At 48.4% G+C, this 23,683-nt stretch overlaps 1 protein-coding gene across 2 annotated transcripts; it reads left to right on the forward strand.

The window, feature by feature from the left end:
- The first annotated feature begins 592 nt into the window (after positions 1–592).
- Positions 593–21,972, forward strand: CD59 (CD59 molecule (CD59 blood group)). 2 transcript variants are annotated; one of them, XM_087423153.1, is made up of 4 exons: positions 593–688; positions 11,035–11,118; positions 13,639–13,740; positions 20,447–21,972. In XM_087423153.1, exons 2-4 carry the CDS (start codon positions 11,052–11,054, stop codon positions 20,647–20,649), a joined length of 372 nt encoding a protein of 123 aa, XP_087279279.1. In that variant the 5' UTR covers positions 593–688; positions 11,035–11,051; the 3' UTR covers positions 20,650–21,972. The 2 variants fall into 2 exon arrangements, with proteins under 2 accessions (XP_087279279.1, XP_087279280.1); XM_087423154.1 differs by lacking the exon at positions 593–688 and adding an exon at positions 855–1,184.
- Positions 21,973–23,683: the final 1,711 nt, after the last annotated feature.

Raw genomic sequence — 23,683 nt, forward strand, 5'->3', positions numbered from 1 at the left:
TACCTTCTTAGCCTGATCCTCAGCGAGTGTCTCATGGTCCCCCACAGAGGTCCATCTCTTGGAGAAAGACTGTACTTTGGGCCTGTTGTTCCTCCTGCTCCTTTCCATGGAGCTCTTAAAGCCGAAGTGATACATGGAAACTTCAAGTTACATCTTCACATAAAAATAACGGTGACTCTGGTCCTAGACTGGCCAATGTAAGCTTTTAAACCCATAACAGAGTTTTATCTTGGTTGCAAACAAGTCACAAGGCATGGATGTGTCCGGCTGGAGAGCAGAAAGTAGCCTGCGGCTGCAGCAGGACTGCGTAACCTGACAGTCGGGCAAGTGGAAGCTTGGCATGAGCACAAAAAAGTTTTGAAAAACATTTTAATAATTTCTTTTAAAAACGAAGAGAAAATCAGAATTCTTGGAGTTTCATATTGTTTTTGTTTCCGATAAACGGAGGAGGACACCTTAAACTTTCCGTTCCCGAGGTTTCAAAGGTCTTAATCTAGTCCTGGCCACACGTCTTCTTCCGGACCTGGCCCGGGGTCCGAGCCGCCTTGCGCGCGGGGCCCGCGCGGGTGCCCTCGGGCCCGCAGACCGCGGCGCGGGCGCGGGGGGCGGAGCCGGCGCCGAGCCCGTAAGGACGCGCTGGGCCGGGCGCGCAAGCCGCGGCTGGAAGCGGGACGCGGGGCGCTGTCAGGTAAGGCCCGCGGCCGGGGAGGGCCGAGCCGCGCTGCGGGGGGTCGGAGGGTGCGAGCAGGCCCGGCGGCGCCGCGCTCCCTTGCCCCGGGCCGGCGGCAGCCCCGCGCCCGGGCCCGCTCGGTGCGCCCACCGCCGGCCCCGGAGCGCGGATCCCTTTGTTCCAGCAGAGAAAGGGGGAGCGGCGCTCCTGCCGAAGCACCCCAAATTCCGCGGGCCGTGCTCTTACCCCTCAGGAATCCAGATCTCCCTCGACTTACGATGGGGTTACGTCCGATAAATCATCGGAAATTGAAAATATCCTAACATGAAAATGCATTTAATACACCTAAGGCGCGAACGCCCCGGCTTAGCCTCGCCTGCCTGAAACCGCTCAGAAGAGGGACATGAGCCCGCGATGGGCACCGTCATCGCGCACGAAGCCGGTTTATTGTCAAGTGCTGGATAGCTCACGTAATTTATTGCATACTGTACTGAAAATGAAAACCGGAGCAGCTGTAAGTGTGGGGGTCGTCTCCCCTCGCGGTGGCCTGGCTGGTGGGGCTGCCCGCCAGCAGCAGGGGGGTCGTCTGCGCCGCGCACCCGCGGAGCGCCGGCCCATCCTAAGTCGGGGCGCTGTGCCTTCGCCGGGGACCCTGCCCTGAGCCCTCGCTGTGCTCTGAAGGGAAGCTCTTGCAATTTAGGGAAAAGAAATCGGGGCTTGGAAAGAGGGTAACGCCACCCCTAACTGGTCACGACATTCTTCTTTGCCCTAGAGGTCTAAATTTTGGATTTTAAAAAGCAGGGCGTGGTGTAAACCTCGCCATTATATGTCCAAGTTTGGTGTGAGGTTTTGTTTTCTCGGGCTGGCGGGGCAGCACCCTCGTCGGCGTCTGACAGCCGACTCGTAAAGCGGCGGTGTCTGGGGGTCGCGCTGCTGTCCAACAGAAGCAAGCTGTGCCGGCCCAGGCGCTGCGCCGGGGAACGCACTCCCTTCTTCTCTCCGCCGCGCCGCAGCGGCGCGGACATGGCTTCTCGGGCTCGCCGGGAGGCCCAGTGAGCAGAGCTGGTCCGTCGCTCACCCGCGGTAGTTGTGTGACTACGGACACTTGGGTCTCCTCTCTGCCCTCGGAGTCCCTGTTTGTGGAGAAGTGAACTGACCTGGCTGCCACCTCCAGCAGGCTCTAGCTCAGAGGCCCCCTCAGGTTTTCCTCTGTACCAGTGCTTTCCTTTCCTCCTCTACTAGCCACCTCCACTTGGAAAGTGCCTCCTGCTGTGACCAGCTGATTGTTTTAAAAATCGTGTTTTTACTTGGTGGTGACTTTCCTAAAGAGGTCAAGGGGCCCCAGCTGGGACCTGGCTGCCCACCTCTCTCAGCTGCATACTTCTCCTTCATTCCAAACAAAGCAGCCCAAATTTTGGCAAACTCAGAGATGTAGCCCACACACAGGAGAGGTGACCAGAAGATTACTGTTTGTGCAATTCTTAGGGAAACGTCCCTTTCCCACCACCTTGCCCTGCCTTATCTAACTTAATGGTCTGTGGGTGACATGTCTGTGGGTGACTGTGGCTCTGGAATGTACCTAGAATCAGCACAGTTTGAAGTGTGGCGTGTTTGAAGAGAAGTGCAGAATTCACATGCCTTATCAAGTTCCTGTGTCACAGTGGAGTGGGCAAGGGCCTGTGCTTTGGCGTGAGACCAGGGTTTGACTCTCGGCTCTGCTGTTTGTTGGCTGGGTAATCCTGAGCAAGCTGCTTAACCTCATTGTCTCACCAGTGAAATGATAGGCCTGCCGTCGTAGAGCGTTATGAGGACTAAAGAGAATTCATGGAGAGGGCTCAGTTTGCCTCGTGGTATTTGGAGAACAAATGGTGGCTCTTAATATTTGGGGTACCCTTGTGACCCCACAGCAGTTATTCATGTTCCCCACTGTTCATGTTCCCGCAACTTACTCCCAATTCTCCAAGGAAGGCACACAGAGCTCAGAATGTTAATTGAGAGAGGTGGCAAAATTTTCCCAAATGTGGTTCTTTACTCTGGTGCGAAATTGGTCACCGCAAGGCAGGTGGGGGCTGCATCCCTGCGGACCAGATAAGCCTGCGACTTGGGGTGTCTGTGTTTTCAGAGTAGAAGCAGGAAGCTGTTTGTTGATCCTGGTGGTAAGGAAAGCAACTCATTATGCTGAGTGGCTTAGAAATAAAAGCCCTAATAAAATGGATTTTAGGGTGAGGAGAGCAGGGGTCTAATGGAATTCGTCTTTGACAGCTGCAGGGACAAGCTCTTGGGAAGAAGCACATTAAAAATTCTGGGCCAGCCCTGGAGGAACCTCAGCCCGACTACCACAAGCAAAACCAGGCCCAGAGGTGCTTGAGGTTTTCCAAAGGGAAGACGAGTTTGTACCGATGCCCCATGTCTTTGTGAAATATCTTCATTAAACAGATAAGAGTATAACCTCAAAGGCTAGGGCCATGAGTAGGCTCTTTGAGGAGAGGCCTTCTTTGGAGAGCTGGGGACCTTGCGTCCTGGAACAAATTACAGAGAAAGCCCTTGTAGGGGAAGCTGCAGATTTGTGTAGTTTAGCGAGTTCTGGGTGGTTGTCTCTGGCAGTGGGACCTCAAGGTGGCTGGGAGGGGCTGTTCATTATGATGTGGCTTTCTCTTTGTCTCTCCCTGCTGATGTAATTACTTCTCTGAACTGAGTAACTGATCTTGTCCAGGCAGCTGCCCCAGGCACCGTGTGTGTGCAAGGTGATAGGGAGGCAGAGGTCCAGGCCCCCGACACCACTAGCCACGGGGTGAGGTGAAGCTACTTGTGAGTTACCTGCCCCTGGTGTATGGAAGCAAGATCCACCCAATGTGGCTCTGCAGCTAACCTGTTGCCTTGGGACAGGTAACTTCATCCCCCGGGGCCTCCATTAACATCCTATAAAATGAGAACATTGGTTTTAATTTTGAGGACACTTACTAGCCTTAAAGTGCAGCAGCCTCTAAGGTCCCCGGCTCCCAGGAGCAGTAGCTGTACTCCTGGGCACCTGTGAATCGTGTGGAAATACTGCCGATGTAAAACCTCTTCTCCGGTGGCCTCAGCTTAACTCATTTATTTCAGCAGCTGAATTCACAAGAAGCCTCCCCACCAGAGTTGAACTATGATTAGGCACTCAGACCCGGGGTTTAAACGCTGCTCTCCCACGTACCAGTTCTGAGGTCGGTGTACACATTAGTTATTTATTGCTGCTGAAACAGATCACCACAAATGTAGCAGCTTAACACAACACAACTTGAGTCATCTTACAGTTCCGTTCATCAGAAGTCTGGCACAGGCCTTGCTGGGTTCAAATCAAGGTGTCAGCAGGGCTGTGATCCTTACTGGAGGCTCTGGGGGAGAATCTGTTTCCTTGCTCATTCAGGCTATTGGCAAAATACGACCCTTGTGATTGGAGGACTGAGGTCCCATTCCCTGGCTGAGTGTCCGTTGAGGACCATTCTTGGCTTCTAGAGGCCACCTGTATGCCTCGGCTGTGGCCCCCTTCCTCTGTCTTCAAAATCAGTAAGGTGGGCGAAGTCCATCTCACTCTTCGAATCTCCTGCCTCTTCTGTTTTCACGTCCCTCTGACTGACTCTGCTGCCTTCCTCTTCCTCTGCGATTCCCAGTGTAGTTACACTGGGCCCACTGGGTAATCCAGAATAATCTCTGTACCCTTAATCTCATCCACAAAGTCACTTGCCATGTCTGGTTGCCTGTATTCCCGGGTACCCGGGCTGGTAGGGTAGGATGTGGGCATCTTTGGAGGAGACAGGTGTGATTTATTCTTCCTACTGCAGCTGCGTAAGTCAGTTTCCCTCCTCGACCCTCAGCTTCCTCTTCTTGTAAATGGAGGCAGAGACTACATTTACCTGACAGCATTGTGTGAGGATTAAATACAGGTCACATGTCAGAAGCACCTGGCATGGCGACTGGCCATAGTGGAAGTTGGCTCGGTAAGTGGAAGTTGATGCAGAAACAGGAGCTGGCCTGATGGCTGCGTTCAGTGACCGTGGGCCCAGTGTAACCACATGGGCCTTTAAAAGGAAAGGAGGCCCCTAATTATTCCGTCAAAACTAACAGCTTCTTTACGGCCCTGTTGGGAGAGACACTTCCAACCCTATCTAAGGTAGCCTGTCCCCTGTCCCAGGTCACTGCTAACCCAATGGTTCTCAGGGTGGTCCCTGGTTAGAAATGCAGATTCTTGGGCCCCACCCTAGACCTACTGAATCAGAACCGCCAGGAGTGGGGCCCAGTGCTCTGTTTAACAGCCCTCCAGGTGACTGATGCCCACTAAAGTTGGAGGACCAGTCCTGTCCACCTCGCTAGATTGTAAGGTTCTTGAGAGTGGGGCCTTGCCTAGCTCAGCAGTCACGGTGGCCCAGTGCCTAGCCTGGCCCCTGCTCACAGTGGGCTCATGGCTGGTCGTTGTGAAGATGACTGGGGAGTAGGCGTTGGAGACTGAACCTGTTTTGAAGTAGTGAATATGCCCACCAGTGCATTCCTTAAGTTACGTATTAAATAGTTGGTGTGTTAAATGTTGTGGCTTGTTTAGATAGATAGAAAGATGAGCAGATATTTGGGGGACTGGCTGGGGATTTTGGATGGACAGTAACATGTCTTTGTTTTCCTATTTAAAATAACGGAATATAGGCTCGCACTATCCAAAATTTGCTGCTCAAAACATTTCCAGGAACTTGACTGGGGATGCCTGAGTTTGTAAATCACCTTGTGACTTTTTAGCTTCCCTTACATCTCAAGTGGGTGGTGATGAATACGTAATTATCAGGTTGGTTTTATTGTCGAGTGAGTCTTTAGTACTTCACAGGTCTTTTGTTTTAACCCCTTGCTGCTTTCTGCAGGAATCTTTCTCAACATCTCTGCTTTGTGATCTCTACTCTCTGAGCATTTCCAAGTGGTGGGGAGATTTGTACTTTTCGCCGGGGGACTTGCTTTCCAGATGTGCTGGCTCTTTGCACAGTGCCTGGCACGTGGTGAGGAGGTGGTGGGGAGCTCTTTAGGAAGCCCAGAACGCCTCCCCCCTTGACCCTCATGCTGTCCTGGGAAATTACGCAGAAGAACCTCTCCCTTCCTTCCTCAGAGGCCCTTACCATATGTGAAGACAGTAACTGTCTCTGACTAGACTGTTTCATATAGAACAGCCCTGAGTCCATCAACCATTTCTCCTGACTTCTACCACTGTTTATTTGCTATCGTGATAAACTGGAAGAAATTCGGAAATCTGGCACCTAGAAGTAAAGATATTATCTGCAGGTCGGGTCTGAGCCCAGGACAGAGTAACCCGCGGATTGCGTGTGCCTTTGTCTGCTTGTTGTTCCTTAACTGCCACTGACATTTTAGTCCGTGGTGAGCTTTAAAACTCTCAGGTCTTATTTTTATATTTTATCATTCTATAAAATTATTACCACTTCACAAATTGGGAACCGCAGTAAAGGAGTTGACTGTTTTAAGGTTGGCAGCAAAGTGGGGTTAGAATTTAGGTCTCTCTCTCACGACCACTAGAAAATCACCACAGCCTCATTTTTTACAAAGACAGGGTGGGACTAAACTGTTTTCATACAGACATAGGAGAATATATTATACATGAAACATCTTTTAACTCACAGTAGCCAATTTTGAGAGGTGGTGTATATGTTTTATACCTAATCAGGTTGAGTAGTAGAAAAATAAAAAGTTAAGAAACTGCAAGTGAAATGATACTTAAATACATTAAAATAGTCTTCTATCATATTGAGAGCTCTTTCTATAAAAATGTTCATTGTTAAGAAAATATATTTAAGCTTACATAAGCTGCTCATAATTCTACCATTCTGTTAATCACATTTCCAAAATGTTCAGAAAAGTTGATGTGATGTACCAAGGCTTTTTTATATGCATGTGTGTATGTGTGTATATATATATTTTTTTTTTTTAAAGAAAAAGTAATAAAATTATAGCTATTTTTAAACTGGCTGTTGTCTTAATCCATTGTGAACAGACTTCCTTGTCTGTTACTCTTCATGGCTGTGTCATTCCCCACCATGGAATTGTACCAAAATTTATTCATCTTCTTGTTGGACATGTAATGTTAAATTTTTACTCTTTTAAACCATGCTTATATATCCTTGACTGTTTACTTATTCCTCTGATGAAAAGCCTATCTGGGCCGGCCCGGTGGCGCAAGTGGTTGAGTGCGCACTCTCCGCTGTGGCGGCCCGGGGTTCGCTGGTTCGGATCCCGGGCGCGCACTGACACACCGCTTGGCAAGCCATGCTGTGGTGGCATCCCATATAAAGTGGAGGAAAGATAGGCACGGAGGTTAGCCCAGGGCCAGTCTTCCGGAGGATTGGCAGATGTTAGCACAGGGCTAATCTTCCCCACACACACACACACAAAAAAGCCTATCTGGAGCACCCCTGAAGGAATTCCCTTCAGAGTCCCTTGCAGAGCCACCCAGGAAATCTGTCCATCCCTCCTGAGGCTGGCTTCAAGCTGTGGGGTGGCTCCTAGTGGTGCTTTCCAATCACCCCATCTTGTTCTGTGTACCTTTCTCAGGAGGACTTGGGGCTGTTTCCAGGAATTAAATCCACTGTTGCCGTGAGTCCTGATGTGTTTAGAGAAGAGTTAGAGGGGCCTCTGGGGCGCTGCGTGTGAGTGTTGGTCCCGGTGCGTTGGAAGCGGCACTGCGGCCTCCTTTGGTTGGTCCACTGTCTGGTCTACACTTGACTGACGGGCGTCATTGTACATTTAGAATGGAGGGTGTTTTAGACCAGGGAAAGAGCTTCAAACTTGAGGTTCAGTTTGTTTCTGTTTCAATTCTGAAACAGATTTGCCGAAAGACAGATGATATATGACTACTAATGTAATGTGTGGATTTTCCTGATGTTTCTGATTATTAAAGTAAGGCTTAGTTCATTATAGAATATTTGGAGAAAGTATGGCAAAAAGGGTCAGAAAAATTAAAAATCATAAATAATTCTGCTTAACATTACTACTGTCAACATTTTGGGGACACTTATAAAATAACTTGAAAACCATCACCTATTTTATGCCCCACCCCCCATTCCATAACGATGGTTTGCTCTTGGAAATTCGTATTTTAGCCGTGGTTAGTGAACACCTGGTCTTATTTTGGTTGGAACAGCTCAAACTTGTCATCAGCACCCTGGCCACTTCCTCCTTCTGCCTCTTTGCCCTCCTGCAGCCATGTCACAGAAGCAGCTACTGGGACTACCAGCTAGTTGTGTGGAGTTGAAGCTGAGACCTGATATTCCCCATCCAACCTGGTAGCTGGGTGCTGCCTTAGGTTTGGGGCCTGAGATCTCCGCCACTCATCCCATCCAGAGTGTGTGTCTGGCTTCCTCACCTAATGCCACCCTCTGTCCACACTCCCCACCCTTCACCCCCCAACAGCTCCTCCCTGCCCAGTGTCTTCTCTTGGTAACCTCAGGACTTCCCAGTAAGGCTAACAGTGGCTACTGCTTTCCTAGTGCTTTCTTTGAGCAGGCCTTGTGCTGTGCAGTACATGTAATTTTCCCTTGTTTACTGGATGAAGAATGGAGCCTCAGAGGTTGAGTAACACAGCAAGTAAGTGGCAGAGCCAGAACTATTTGAGGCTGTGGCAGAGCCAGAACTATTCAAGGCTTTGTTCAAAGCCCTCCAGACCGGACTTGAAAGCCTGCCCCTTAACCAGTTCACTGTATTGTTTCTGCTGCTTTTATTAAGACATGAGCCTTTCTTAGTGGGCTGGTTCTCTCTAATGTGCTTCCTCAAGAGATGGTTCTCTGTAGGCCCGTTTGTCTTTTTTTTTTTTTTTTGTGAGGAAGATCAGCCCTGAGCTAACATCCGTTGCCAACCCTCCTCTTTTTTTGCTGAGGAAGACTGGCCCTGGGCTAACATCCCTGCCCATCTTCCTCCACTTTATATGGGACGCGGCCACAGCATGGCTTGATAAGCAGTGCGTCGGTGCGTGGCCGGGATCCGAACTGGCGAACCCTGGGCCGCCATAGGGGAGCGCACGCACTTAACCGCTTGCGCCACTGAGGCCCGTTTGTCTTAACGGTGTTATTTATGTCGAAAACCACTCCAAGGGAAGTCTCCTGGAGCTGGCAGCCCCTGCCAGCCTGACACCTTTCCAGCGCTCACCCCAGTCAGGAGGTCCCTCCTCCTCCGATGGGGACACAGCAGCTATTCTTCACTTTTAGGAAGTGTCGTAAGCTCCTGCCTCCCTGTTTGGGGACCTCAGATGGGCACCTTCCTCTCCGCTTTCACTTGCAGCAGCTCTCAGACCCAGGCCCTGTCTAGCTGGGGTGTGCAAATCACCCTTTCTACCCGGAAACCTGAGTGTGAGGAACCAAGCGGGCCAGGGCCTGGATCACACTGCCTGGGGAGACAGTTATGGTTCCTTCCCTTCACGCGTCTGGCTCCAGGTAGAGGGTCGGAGCCAGCAGGGGGCCAGGGCCTCTTCCTGATCTACCACAGTACAGAGACCTCAGTCGTCCATCTCTCAGGGTCAGGGAATAAGAAGAAAGATCCCCAGAGAGTCAGATACTCAGACTTGAAGGTGTAGACATGCCTGTCTGATTTGGGGCAGGAGTCGGTGTGTGTGGCTGGGCATGGGGCTCCGGGGTGAGGTAGAAAGGGGCAACATGCACCACTTTCCCATGACTGCCTGTGTCCAGCACACTTTTGTTTTGTCTCACCTAATTCTCATGGTGCTGGGAAGCTCTTGTGTACCTGCATTGTTACAGGTGAGAAATGAGGCTCGGCCTCAGCAGCCTACACCCAGGTCTTCGCCACTCCATGGTCCAAGCTCTGAGCCACTGCCCTGAGGCAGTGTCAGATCCTCCCTGTGCAGGGTCGCTATGGGCAGCCAACCCTCTGGAGGGTCAGCACGGGCAGGGGGGCATTGGTAGGCTGTTGGATCAGAAGAAGCCAAAGGAAAGTGGGGTTACTCAACTACAGAAAGTCCAGGCCTTCCTGGGTCCCACACGTCAGAAAGCCACTGTCTCTTTCCCCAGGCATAACTCACTCCAGGCTTTCTTCTGTGGGCAGTGTCAGACCCCGCCCTTCCCACTTCTCAACCCTCCCCTGGCCTGTGTCAGCCAGTTCCTGAGGGGCACATGACCTTCGAAGATGAAAGGTGACGTTCCTAACGGAGAGGAGGGCAGAGCTCACCCATGAAGAGCCCCATCAGTCGGCCAGGCAGGAGCCTGGCCCGCAGGCCTCAGGAGAGTAGAGCGTGGAGCTCCCTGGTTTGGAGGAGCTTTCACTTCCTGGCTTCAAAATGGATTCAGGGGTGTAGGGGCAGGGCTGGCAGACTTCCTAGGTCTGCTGCTCACAGTTTGGACTTAGGCAGTTAAAAACCTCCCTGTGGGCCAGCCCTGGTGCCCTAGTGGTTAAGTTCAGCGCGCTCTGCTTCAGTGACCCAGGTTCAGTTCCCAGGCACAGACCTACACCACTTGTCTGTCAGTGGCCGTGCTGTGGCGGCAACCCACATACAAAATAGAGGAAGACAGACCACAGATGTTAGATCAGGGCGAATCTTCCTCAGCAAAAAACAAAACAAAACAAAAAACCTCCCTGTGCCTTGGCTTCCTTAGCAGGTGAAGGGAGGGTTGGAGGCATTTCAGCCTCCCCGTCTTCTCCCCTGATGTTCGCTGCTGCACATCTAGGCATTAATGTAATGGGGACTGGTCATCAAAGTTGCCTGGACCCCCTCTTTACCTCCCCAGGGTGAACAAGGAGGTGTCCCCATCGTACTTGCTAAGGGCGGAGCCAGAGCTTTCAGGCATGCTGCTGCTGAATGCATACTGGTGCCCTCCAGAGTCACCCTTTTGCTGAGGCACTTGGTGACGTGGCCTGGAGAAGTGGCCCTCACTCGGCCTGCTGGGCCAGCAGCTTGGGGTGGTGCCGGCAGAGCAGGGGGTGCAGGTGCTGTAGGAAGTACTTTTCTGGTATTCTCATTGGACTGAACAACCTTTTTGGAGAAGACAGCACTGTCCCCACTGCCCGGGAGTGAAGTCGGAGGCTTCTGTGGGTGAGAGCTGGGGCCGCCCGGGTACTGCTGCCTCTGGGCCCAGCGTGCTTTGACGCCTCATAGCTGCCCCCTCACCAGGACCAGCAGCGTCTCTTCAGTAAGCTGAGGTCTCAAGGCAGGAGGTGGGGACCAGGCACTGCTCCAATGAGAGCACTCCTGGTTCATGGCACCCCAGCCTGGTAAGTTCCATACTTTCTTGGTCTGCTAGCTCCATCCCCATGTTTCCTGCAGCCCCCAGCTCCTGGTTTCTGAGATCCCCGGCAGTCCTTTCTTGGTTCCTGATGACCCTTTGTGTCCTTCCTTCCAGATTCTGTGCCAGTCACAATGGGAAGCAAAGAAGGGTTCGTCCTGCTCGGGCTCCTGCTCATCCTGGCTGTCCTCTGCCGTTCAGGTGAGTGGGCCAGAGGGGTGGATCTCGACCATCTAGGCTGCCAGGAAGACTGAGCTGATGCCTCTGGCCTCAGGCCTGCTTTGGTTCTGTGCTTCCAGTGTTACAGGTCCAGGGTTGTGTGACAGCTCCTTCCTACGTTACGGCCCCGCCCTCACTGGAGCACCTTCCTGGGTTACAGCCCGTCCTGGATTACAGAGCTGCTCTTTAGGGGAGGAGGGTAGACTCAGCAGTTGAAGTGTCACCCCCCCCACACACACACACACTGCTGGGCCCCTCCCTGGATGCTGTCTTTAGAGCGCTGAGCTCACTCCTTCTGCCCGGGGCTTCCTGTCTGGTGACGACAGGCTGCTGATGACCATAGTGATAGCAGCAGCAACTGGTGCCTACATCTTCTATGTACCGGTCACCATCCTTAGCATGGACCTGTATTGACTTATTTAATCCTCACGTCAACCCTAATGAGTAGGTACTGTTATCGCCATGTTGCAAATGATGAGACTGAGGCCCAAAGAGATTAAATAACTTGTCAAATATCACACAGAAATGGTCCAGCCAGAATTCGAACCCAAACCGCCTGGTCCAGGAGTGTCTGCTCTTAACTTCTTCACTGGGCGCCCCCCGGCTCCCAAGGGAGCTATATGTTCCTGAGTTTTACGTCTGCAGCACAAACACCTGTGCGACCTGCTTTGCTGCATCATAAGGGTCAGATGTCATTTTCTGCCTGTGTTGTGCTGGGACTACAAGTTTTATTTTGTGGGGAGAGAAGAGAAAGTAGCACTACAATGAGCAGCAAAAAAGACCCCTGCCGCGTGGGGCGTGCCTTGTGTATTAGTAGCCGCCACATAGTGGACAATTATTATGTGCTAGGGACTTGCCAAACCCCACCTTATTTACTCCTTCCAGCCACCCCAGGAGGGGTCAGTGCTGTGATGCCCATTTTAGGGTTGAGGAAGCTGGAGCCAAGAGGAAACTAGCCCAAGGCCATATTAGAATACACCCTGCCCTTCCGAGAAAAAGTCGTGCTCCTCGCCCTCCCCACCTCTGCTGATGCTAGCCAGGGTCAGTTGTAATGTGGCTCACCTGTGTCACAACACGACTTGATTGCCTCAGTGCTTCTACCCAGTGTGTTTCCCGTTATTAGAGGAGCCTGGTCATGCCCGATTGCCCGCAGTCGGCATTTGTGTACGGAGCAGGCTTGCGTCTGGGGCCATCAACTGTTCTGTGATGGGTCTCGGGTGCATGTAGGCCCTTCCTTAGAGAGTCAGGTATGAAGCAGATCCCCTCCACCCTGGCTTAGTAGCTGGAATATTGAACAGTCGTCGCTGGCTAATTGCTTGCCCCTGACCTGGGTATTCCCCGCAATTTGTGCTGCTTCCTTCTCTTTCCCACTTGGGACGATTAGAAGAACGTCACAGTTGAGCCAAGCTTGGGTTCAGAACTGATGGCCCGGGTTGGAGCCCCAGCTCCCTCACTTAGTAGCTGTGTGACTTTGGACAAGTTAATATCTTCATCTTAGTTTTCTCTCAAAAAATGGGGATGGAGCCCATGGAGCCTGCCTCTTGTAACAACTCTGTGAAGATGGAGAGCCTGGCACAGAGTTGCACAGATAGGTGGACACTGAGTGACCGTGTGACCTATGGCCGTTTCTGCCCCACAGAAGTTCTGGACGTGAGCTTTGGTTCCTCTGTCTAAAGGTTTGTCAAGAAGCCCAGTGGACTCTGGCTCTGACCAGGAGAAAGTTCACTCCTGTGGGCAGCCTTTCCAGATGGCCAGCTAGAACAATGCCTGCCCTGCGTGCTGTCCTCTCGTGCGTGTGAACACACGTCTGGAGCAGGGAAGAGACTGTAGAAATTGCGCCTTTGTCCTCATCGTGGCTTCCCTCACGCAGACATGGCAAACGCTGGCGCTGGGGGAGAAGAGGCAGGGGTGGCTCTGCTCTGCTGCTCGCAGTGCTTTTGGTGTCCGTGGGTCATCACTGGCCCCCTCCGGGCGTCTGTCTTGTCCTCTGCAGACAATGGGGGTGGGGTTTTGGCCGGATGTTTCAAGGGTTCATCTGTTAATCCTGACCTGTAATGAGACTGTATGCATTTCACATTTGAAAATACTTTTTCACAGAGATAGGTACGCCAAACACTGATTTTCAGTCCATGAGAATGTGATTTAATGGAGAATATTCGTTGCTGGGAAGGCATTTATAGAATTCTGTTAGTTTATTCTCTTGTTAATTTCCTTTTTGTCCGTCATTACATTGCAGATTAATCTCTTCCAGGTGAGGGGGGAGAAGGCTTTTTGAAATATGGAAACTTTCATATTTGCACTTGCACCAGGGCCCAAAAAGTGCCGCAGGGACTATAGTTTGAGCTTAGAAGTGATGCGCGGCCGACGTGCATGGGAACGGAAGCTCGCTGCGTGGGCTGGCTGCCGGCCCATGCTGAGGGACGTGGTGGGCTTTCTGTCCCTGCCGGGAGGGCACGTCAGTGCTGTCTGACAGGTCCTGACGGGCGTTCTTCCTGATTCTAGGTCACAGCCTGCAGTGCTACTCCTGTATTAACCCAGTGAAGACCTGCAATAACAGCATCACTTGTTCACACAATTTTGACTCGTGTCTCTTGGTCAAAGCCGGTAAGAGCCTCCCCCTTCCCTCCCTCCTGAGTGTAATGGGATGGTGAGAGCCTGGGAAAATGTGTGCCCCTCTCGTCCTCGGTGGACTTGTATCTAATAAGTCAGAGCTGCCATTTCATAGCACCAGTTGCATGTGGCACGAAGCGCTCTCCATCCATCTTTGACTGCTTCCCACCTGCTGCTCAGGGTGATCCTTTATTGTTGTTTCATAAATGAGGAAACCAAGGCTCAGATTAAGCAACAGACTAAGGTTAGTAACCAACTCAGGATTCAACGTGGGAACCCATCTAATTCCAACGCTTGTGCTCGCTCCAGCCGCACTGGCTGCCTCCCAGACTTTTGAGAGCCTGCTGCGTGCCAGAGCCCGAGCTAGGGGTGGGGATGGAGGGATGAAGAAAGGAGGCAGTTACAATTAGGACAGAAGCCTGTTAGCTATCACAAATGGCTTCATTTATACCTCTGTCTCATCCCTGGGGTACTTAGTACAGAGAGAGACCTGAGGGGGCTCAAGCTGAGGTTGAAGGACAAGTAGGAAGTAAGGGGCTCGGAGGGAAAGGTGTTCCTGGGAAAGGGAACAGCAGGGTCAAGGTGCTCATGGGCAGGGGTGGGGACTGCTAATATCGACGAGTCCTGTCAGATCTGCTTTTTCCAAATCGGTTAGACTGTGGAATCTCCACATCCATAAATCCTATTGAAATAGAATTTAGGAAATGGTAGACAGGGGAAGGAAACCAGCAAAGCCGTGCCCTCTTCTTGCTGGGTGTGGTTCTGGCTTGAATCAATGTGTGGAAATGACACTGGTAAGGAATGGCTATTTCAGGACCTCCTTAGTGCACCAGGTAAACCCCCAGACTTACATCTCTAGAAAATAAAAATAAGAACACCCTTCAAGATTATTTCACTCTAGTACCCTCTCCCACAAACTCGCCCATATCAACACCAAGGAATGCTGAACATATCAGGTAAGTCCATAAAAGGCTTGGGAGACCCACAGGTTCAAAACAACCTGATCGAAAGGACGAGAAGGTTAATTTCCCCAAAAGGAGAAATCCCTCAATAAGTAAGGACAAATTAGAATTACCCTGTCTAAAAAACAGAAGTATCTGATAATTGATATAAATTCCTGGAATGCAGCTAAAATTCCAAGCCCTACATTCGAGATCCTCAATTCTGTAGGGGACACTTCCTCTGCTGCTGCTAGAGGACCATATTAATGCATTGTTAATGTAGAAGGTGTAGTAAGGCTCCAGAGAGAACCTCGTCGTTCACTCCACAAATATTTGAGCACCCATTACGTGTGAGCACGGAGACCTGGTTCTTAACCTTGGTTGTTGGTGTCTCTTGGACCCCCACTACAAAAAGTGTAGTTTCCAAATGAGAGAATAAAGGCAAAAGTACATGTAGAAGAAGTATTAGATTAGCAATTAGGAGCTCTGATCTCTGTCCTGCCACCAGTAAGTTCTTTCTGCCTCTGTTTTTATTTATGAAAAGTGCGTGTTGGATGGTAGAGGTGATGTAGAGGTGGGGGAGAGGAAAAGAGAGAAGGAGACTAGAGCCAAAATCTTTTTCCAGCTCTCAAATCCTGTTGTTTCTTATCTGAATTGTTAAACTTTTATTTTAATTTGTTCCAACTTTATCGAAGTGTAATTAACAAATAAAAGTTGTATCTATTTAAGGTGTATAACATGATGATTTGATATGTGTATACACTGTGAAATAATCAATCTAATTAACACCTCCATCACCTCACAGTTACCTTTTTTTAATGTGATAAGAACACTTAAGATCTACTCTCTTAGCAAATTTCAAGTACGTAATGCAGTATTATTAACTGTAGTCACCATGCTGTACATTAGGTCCCCAGAACTTATTCATCTTATAATGAATTGTTAAGTTTTAGAAATGGTTAATGTAAATAATGAGACACTCCTATTAGAAAGGCTAAAATCCAAAATACTGACAACACCAAATGCTGACAAGGATATGAAGTGACAGGAGTTCTCATTCGTTGCTGGCAGGAATACAAAATGGTACTGTTTGGCAGTTTCTTAAAAAACTAACCATACTCTCAGGCCAGCCCAGTGGTGTAGTGGTTAAGTTCTGTGCACTCCGCTTTGCCGGCAGCCGGGGATTCGTGGGTTGGGATCCTGGGCGTGGACTTAACGCCACTCATCAAGCCATGCTGTGGCAGGCATCCCACATACAAAATAGAGGAAGATGGGCACAGATGTTAACTCGGGACCAATCTTCCTCACACACGCACACAAAAAACTAAACATACTCTCACCATACAATTCAGCAATCGTGTTCCTTGATATTTACCCAAATAAGTTGAAAACATATCTGCACAAAAACCTGTACACAGATGTTTATAGCAGCTTAATTCTTAATTTCCAAAACTTGGAAGCAACCAAGATGTCCTTCAGTAGGTGAATGGATAAATAAACTGTGGTCCATCCAGACAATGGACTAAAAAGAAATGAGCTTTCAAGCCGTGAAAAGACACGGAGGAACCTTAAATACATATTACTAAGTAAGAGAAGCCAATCTGAAAAGGCTATATACTGTATCATTCCAACTATATGACATTTTGCAAAAGGCAAAACTAAGGAGACAGTAAAAAGGTCAGGGGTTGCCAGGGGTTGTGGGGAGGAGGGAGGGATGAACCAGTGAAGCGCAGGATTTTTAGGGCAGTGAAAATACTCTGTATGAGATTATAGTGGTGGATACATGTCATACATGTGTCAAACCCCATAGAATGTTCAACACCCAGAGCGAACCCAAAGATAAACTATGGACTTTGGGTGATGATGAGTCCGTGTAGACACATCACTTGTAACAAAGGTACTGCTCTGGTGGGGGATGTTTGGGATGGGAGGTGGGAGCGCCAGGGGGCTATATGGGAACTCTGTATTTTCTGCTCAATTTTGCTGTGAATCTAAAACTCCTCTAAAGAATAAAATCTATTTTTTAAAAAGGATAATGCAGGAGCCAGCCTAGTGGCATAGTGGTTAAGTTCACGTGCTCTGCTTCAGCAGCCCGTGTTTCACAGGCTCGGATCCTGGGCATGGACCTACACACCACTCATCAAGCCATGCTGTGGCAGAGTGCCACATACAAAAAATAGAGGAAGATGGGCACAGATGTTAGCTCAGGGACAATCTTCCTCACCAGAAAAGAAAAAGGATAATGCAAATTTTAAATATTTTTCTTCTTCTCATGAACATAAGTCCCAAAACTTCAGCTAGACGTGTGAAAACAGAAGTTCTTGAAATATAGCTATTCTGACCTTATGGTCAGGCAGATATTGACAGAGCATCTCAATCCCCCTCCAGCTCTGATGGACACCACCTGGGGGAGGCAGGGCACACTGCCAGAAACAGGAGTCAGGGGCCAGGCACTACCTCGGAGAAATCATTTAATACTCTGGCCATGTTTTCGCCCAGCTGTTAAATGGGATACTTATCTCCTGGGGCCAGTGGGGCAGTTAGAAGGGAAAATGGGTATGATAATGCTGTGCAGATTACATCTAGAAGAGAGACAGGTGTTGCGTGTTAATTCAGCCACTATTTCCTGGCGTCCTGGCCACGTCCAGGAAGTATAAACTGTGTACTTAGAATCTGGCAGAAGCCTCTGATGACGGTGCCAAGCGATCATTGCTGTAATGGCCTTCTGAATAAGGGGCACACTTAGGGGTGCCTAGGATAACTAGGGACTGTTGCTTGGTAAAGGTGTACTCAAGCCAAGCCTTCAAAGAGAGTGGAGAGGACGTGCCAAGCAGAGAGAGGACCTCTGACATTCCAGTGACCTGTATAATCTATTTCTGTTTTGGTGACTCTGATAGCAGCTTTGGTGGGACACGCCCCATCATATAGTTGTTAGGCAAAGACCATTCAGGTAAAGTGCTTGTTCACTGCAGGACACGTAGTAAGTGATCAATTGGTAGCAATTATTAATAAATTACTCTCTGCTCTCCCCAAGCTGTTAAATCTTCCTTGATTAAAATTCTGGTAGCTTTAATGGTTTCCCAGTTCCAATGCCTCATTAGTATTATCTGAAGAAGGAACTCGTCCTACTCTCCAGCAACTTCTAGGACGGTATGAGAAGCATCCACTGAAATACTTATGACCAAGCAAGTAGAGCCATGGGAACACTCTGTCTGACCTCTGTCACTGGACCAAACTTCGTTAAAATCTCATCCAAACACCCATCCCCTATGAGCGGGGGACAGGACAGGTAAACCTGCAGTTATGAACTTAGATGTTTTGTTCTGCACTATAAACGAAATTGGATAAATTGGTTATAAGTCTTAAATAAGGAAATGGGCATCTGTATTTTTTTTCTTTCCAGCTCAGAAGATAAGAAAATGATTCCAGGGCAAGGGCCTACCTTCTCTATCTTTCTGTCCCCAGCATCTAGCATATAGTCTTGGTGCATAGACAGCTGTTTTTGGAGAGGACAACGTACCATAACTCTTCTCTCTCAACTAACACTTTTTTTTTTTCACTTATAATTTTTCTAAATATTAAAAAGCCACTATAAGAAACTTGGCACGTATACTTTGGGTCTTTATTTTCCTGTGTGTGTAAAAATTGGGACCATAGTGGCATGTTCTTTTGGAAACTTTTCCTGGTTACTGAATAGTCCAATGATTTTTTTGTGTGTGTGAGGAAGATCAGCCCTGAGCTAACATCTGATGCCAATCCTCCTCTCTTTTTTTTTTTTCCCTGAGGAAGACTGGCCCTGAGCTAACATCCGTGCCCATTTTCCTCTACTTTATATGGGACGCCGCCACAGCATGGCTCGACAAGCAGTGCATCAGTGCGTGCCCGGGATCCAAACCGGCGAACCCGGGGCCACCACAGCAGAGCACACATACTTAACAGCTTGCACCACCGGGCCGGCCCCAGTCCAGTGATTTTTAAATGAAGTTTAAAATATTTTTAAAATAAATTTATGCAATGGCTTTTTTAAAAATCTCAATCCATGCAGAAATGTATAAATGGAGAATAGTCTTCTGAGAAGATAATACTGTTAAATTACTTGGGAATCCTTCCAGAGAAAATGAATGCATTTGCCCCACACATATACTTTCTTTACACAAATGGATCACATTCTACATACTGCTCTGCATCTCGGCTTTTTTCTAGTGAGATATAATTCTCATACCAGAAAATGTACATTTTAAAGTGTACATTTCAGTGGCTTTTAGTGTCTTCACAAGGTTGTACGCTATCACCACTATCTAATTCCAGAAGATTTTTAACACCCCTTACCCGTTAGCAGTCGCTCCCCATTCCTCCCTCTCACAGAACGTGGCAGCTACTATCTCCTTTCTCCGGGGATTTGCCTATATTGCACATTTGATATAAATTGAATCATACAGTATCATGGTCCTTTGTGACTGCCTTCTTGCACTGAGCATAATGTTCTTAAGGTTCACCCACTGGCATGTATCAGTACTTCCTTCCTTTTTATGGCCAAATAATATTCCATTGTATGGATCTACCACATTTTGTTTACCCATTCACCAGTTAATGGACATCTGGGTTGTTTCCGCTTTTTAGCTATTTTGAATAATGCTGCTGTGAACATTCATGTACAGGCTTTTGTATGAACATAGTTTCCAGGTCTCTTGGGTATATATACCTAGGAGTGGAATTGCTAGGTCATGTGGTAACTCTCTTTTAACTCTTGGAGAAACTGGTAGACTTTTCCAAAGTTTGCACCATTTTACCCTTCACCAGCAATGAATGAATTTCTCCCTATCCTTGCCAAACTTGTTATTTTCCAATTTCTTCATTACAGCCATTCTAGTGGGTGCGAAGTGATCCTCATTGTGGTTTTGATTTGTATTTTCCTAACGACTAATGATATTGAGCATCTTTTCGTGCACTTATTGGCCATTTGTATATCTTCTTTGGAGAAATATCCACATCCTTTGCCTATTTTTTAATTGGGTTATCTTTCTATTGTTGAGTTGTAAGAATGTTTTATATATTCTGGATACTAGACTCTTATCAGATATATGATTTGCAGCTATTTTCTCCCTTTTTGTGTATTTTTATTTATTTTTTGATAGTGTCCTTTGAAGCACAAAAGTTTTTAATTTTGATGAAGTTCAATTTATCTATTTTTCTGTATTTTTTTAAAACTCAGACTCTTTCCGCATCAACACACGCAGGCCTGTGTCACTCCTTCCCTGCATGGAATTCCGTTGTATGCAGCTCTGCCATAATTTCTTCAAACGCTTTTTTAAAAATGGACTGTTTGTCTTTTAGTTTGTTGATGTTACAGATATTACAGGGCCCATTCTTGAGCACATATCTTCATCTTCTTCACAAGTAACTTCATAGCATAAACTCTAGAAGTGAGATCTGTTTCACGGGGTGGGGCATGTGTTTGAAAATCTCGAAACTTCAGTTTGGTAAATCTCTACAACATCAGTATGATTGCCTGTTGTCTGCCCTCCACACGCAACTGTACTGGCTCTGATGAGACTTTGGTTTTATGGAAAAGTTCCACTCGGAGCTGTGTCATCATTTACTTCATTGTTCCCCTTGACTACGCAACTGGGGTGCATGTTCTTGCCCCAGTGTCTCCACTTCCGCAGGAGAGGTTCTGAGAAGTAGACCTGAGGGTTCCGGGGCGGCTACGGAACTTGACCCACTTGCTTGCTTACACTTGCGTGTGTGCTTCCCCACAGAGCCAGGAAGATATTACCACCAGTGTTGGAGGTTTGAGGACTGCAACTTCGAGTACATTTCCAACACCTTAGGGGAGAAGCAGCTGAAGTACCAGTGCTGCCGGGAGGACTTGTGTAACAAGGACGGCGGGATGAGCGCGTCAGGGAGAACAGCTCTGGTGCTGATCCCGCTGCTGGCGGCAGCCTGGAACCTTTTTCTCTGAATCAACACTGGGAGGGCTTCTCCTAAACTCCCTGTTTCTGTAAATATTCCTTATTTCCTCTGCTGCTGCATCCCAAAGGCTTTCTGTTTTTCAGCTGGACCCTGTTGGGGAAGACTAAAACTAGCCAGAGCGGCTTGGATGAGAGAGAGGGACGCAGAGAGTGTGAAGAGCAGTGCTGTTCGCAGAGAAGAGGGAGGAGGTTAAGAGTGACGTGGTTGGAGCGCGGTTACGTGCTTCCTTCTCTGCCCTTGCACTGACAGCTTGAGTAGATTCTCTGTGATCCTCAGTTACTTCCCCTCTGACTCCTTGGGTGGTTAGACAGTATGATCAGTGCTGTTCTGGGAGAAGAGGGCAAGGGTTCTTTCCACAGTCTCGCTCAGAGGGAGTGCTCCCGTCCTCTCCCCTCACGTCCCCTGTGTTGCATGTAGACACGAGGAGTGTTCCAGATGTGGCTGTCAGTCAGGGGCAGCGAGATTCGCACTGCAAAGAGGTTGGAATGACTTGTCTTCTCAGCTGGAAGGTGTCGGGCAGGGAAGGAGGTCAGCTCTCCAGACAGCAGGGTGTGGAAACACAGGTCTGTCTGTAGAGAGGTGCCAGGGACTGAAATCCAAGTTTTCCTCTGTCCCTAAATTTTCTATTGGCTTTGCTATCTTGCACTAGAAAGACTTCACAGCAGTCAGTGAATGGTGTGTTAAAACAGTCCCTCCTCTTGTTTATTGGAATAGTGGGGTAGCTTGGCTTTGTCACAAACAGTTAAAGACTGAGCACGTGTCTGTTACCTGTGACTGGCAGTATTAAGTGTACTTATTGTAAATGTTCCCGGTGGGGAGACTCTTCCTGTGTGTGTGTAATGTACGAATGCCGTGGGAAGAGCCTTTGGGCTGCGGTTTGAGGCCTCCAGATGTCATCATGAACAGCAGCACGTCTGCAGGGTTGTGCTTGGCCTGCCGACGTCCAGCCTGGTGGCTCCCTAGCTAACTGGACACAGGTTGTGTAAAATACATTTGCAAAGGCTGTTAGCATAATCACAAATGTTGAAGCTTTCAAAAGCTCTAACAGTTTCCTAAAAAGTGACTTACCTCTTCAGGAAGGCAGAGCTTTGCCTTTTTCTTGTGGGTGTTGGTAAATAATCCTCAAGATCTGGTTGACTTAATGACATTTGTAATCTTATAATCTTGGCTATATTTAACGGCATAGCCTGACTTTTGCAGATGAAGGTGGAATTTCTTCATTAGCATTATTTTAAAACCCCTTGCTTATGTAATCTGTTAGACAAACTGGAATGAATGATGCCTTTCTGAAAATAAAATCTAATCAAATGCACGCGTGTGGTTATTGGCCCACAAGGGTAACAGCATATGCAGCATGCCCCTTGGTAGCAACCGGAGGAGGAGGTCTCGGGCAGGACCAGTTTCTTCTGTGGATGCCATCACTTGAACGTAGACAAATAGAGGCTTCCTCATCAAACCTAGCATTACCTGGTGCTCTGTGTTCCCCATGTGCTAAATGTTTTTCCTGACATCATCTTTAAATCTCTGTTCCAAGACAAAATATTAGGTCTGACTCTCTCCTCAATGTGACTTTTTCTGCCCGAGGAAGTACTGACCATGCCCAAAGCCGCTGGCTGAGCAAAGCAGCGCATTTCATATAGGGCTTTTTTGTTCGAAGGAACAAGAGCCAATTTTGGCTCACTTAAGCAGAAAATAAATCTTGAGGAACTTTTTTAGGGGAATTCAACCAGACTGCAAAAAGCCAGGTGTTGGGCAGTCCCAGAAGTCCCTCTCAAGATTCAGATTCCAGGGTGAGACCCTCTGACTGCCATCTTGGTCATGTGCCCATTTTGCGGTCAGAGTATATTGAGAAAGGGGTAATTCTGGGTGCAAGGCACCCCCAGTGAGTAGGTAAGTGGAACTCATAATTTGTCCGGAAGGATGCTGACCCCATTGTCCAACTTAATCTTGGAAGTACTGAGCTTCCAGGTTTGGCTATATTACCCCTGTGTCCTTGCGGTCAGCCCCGTGACTCAGCATCAGGCTGTGTGTGTCCTGATAAAAGGCTACCCAGCGCACGTGTTTTGGACTTGGGGCCAATTGAGAGTATGAACCGTGCTTTCCACATCTGGACCCTCAGAAGGGCCACGTGATTTATCTTGCACATCCTAAGTCCCTCATCAGTGTTCAAAGACAACTAGCTCACATTGCTTTTGTTGCTGGCAAACAGATGTGAACCAATGCTAACAGTTCTCTCTAAGGGATTCTTGATGTGCTGGGAAGGCACAGAGCCGGCGGGGGTAGTACTGACCTGATGCTTACTGTATTGAGGGGTAGCTTCTGGTGCGAGGCTCTAGGCTCCAGTTTTACATGTAGTTTCATTGGTCCTATCATCATCTCACTTTGCTTAAGAGGAAACTACATTTGGAGAAGTTAGCTGAATTGCTCACAGTCACCAAGGTAGTATGTTGGCAAGTCCAGGATTCACACTCAACTCCCCAAGTCGGCTACTTGGCTGCCCCCTATTTTGCACACTCCTTTAATGTACTCCAATCTGACTTTGGAAAGAAGCCTGAAATGAGACCCTGGTGCTTTTTTGCTTTGAAGAAATTGATTCTTGCCTTTTCTTAGAAAAGAACACAGTAAGGACAGTTGTTTTCTACTGAACAGTTAGGTTACCCAACAGTGTGAGCTTTACAGAACCCAGTTAGGCCTTTCTGGAAACAGGAGATAATTTCAGAACACTGTGTTTGCCACAGTCTGTTTCCAAAAGCCCGCTGCTTCCTGTAAATACTTCATTTCAGGAGAGTAGCAGTTAAGTGTGTGGTTTTGTAGTTGGGAACCTGGGTTCAGATCCTGTGTTCTCCACTAATTGACTGTGTCTCTGGATAAATTTTTTGTTTTTTTTGTTTTTTGTTTTTTTTGTTTTTTGTTTTTTTTGCTAAGGAAGATTGGCCCTGAGCTAACATCTGTGCCCATCTTCCTCTATTTTGTATATGGGACACCACCACAGCATGGCTTGATGAGCAGTGTGTAGGTCCGTG

The sequence above is a fragment of the Ceratotherium simum genome, chromosome 34 (assembly GCF_057802395.1).
Source record: "Ceratotherium simum simum isolate JZ-2026a chromosome 34, ASM5780239v1, whole genome shotgun sequence".
Taxonomy (NCBI): domain Eukaryota; kingdom Metazoa; phylum Chordata; class Mammalia; order Perissodactyla; family Rhinocerotidae; genus Ceratotherium; species Ceratotherium simum.

Bases quoted from the DNA above. Each gene is read 5' to 3' on its own strand.
- CD59 (XM_087423153.1), top strand. From the start codon at position 11,052: ATGGGAAGCAAAGAAGGGTTCGTCCTGCTCGGGCTCCTGCTCATCCTG. The intron at 11,119-13,638 runs GTGAGTGGGCCA...TCCTGATTCTAG, and splicing joins GGCTGTCCTCTGCCGTTCAG to GTCACAGCCTGCAGTGCTAC. The intron at 13,741-20,446 runs GTAAGAGCCTCC...GCTTCCCCACAG, and splicing joins GTGTCTCTTGGTCAAAGCCG to AGCCAGGAAGATATTACCAC.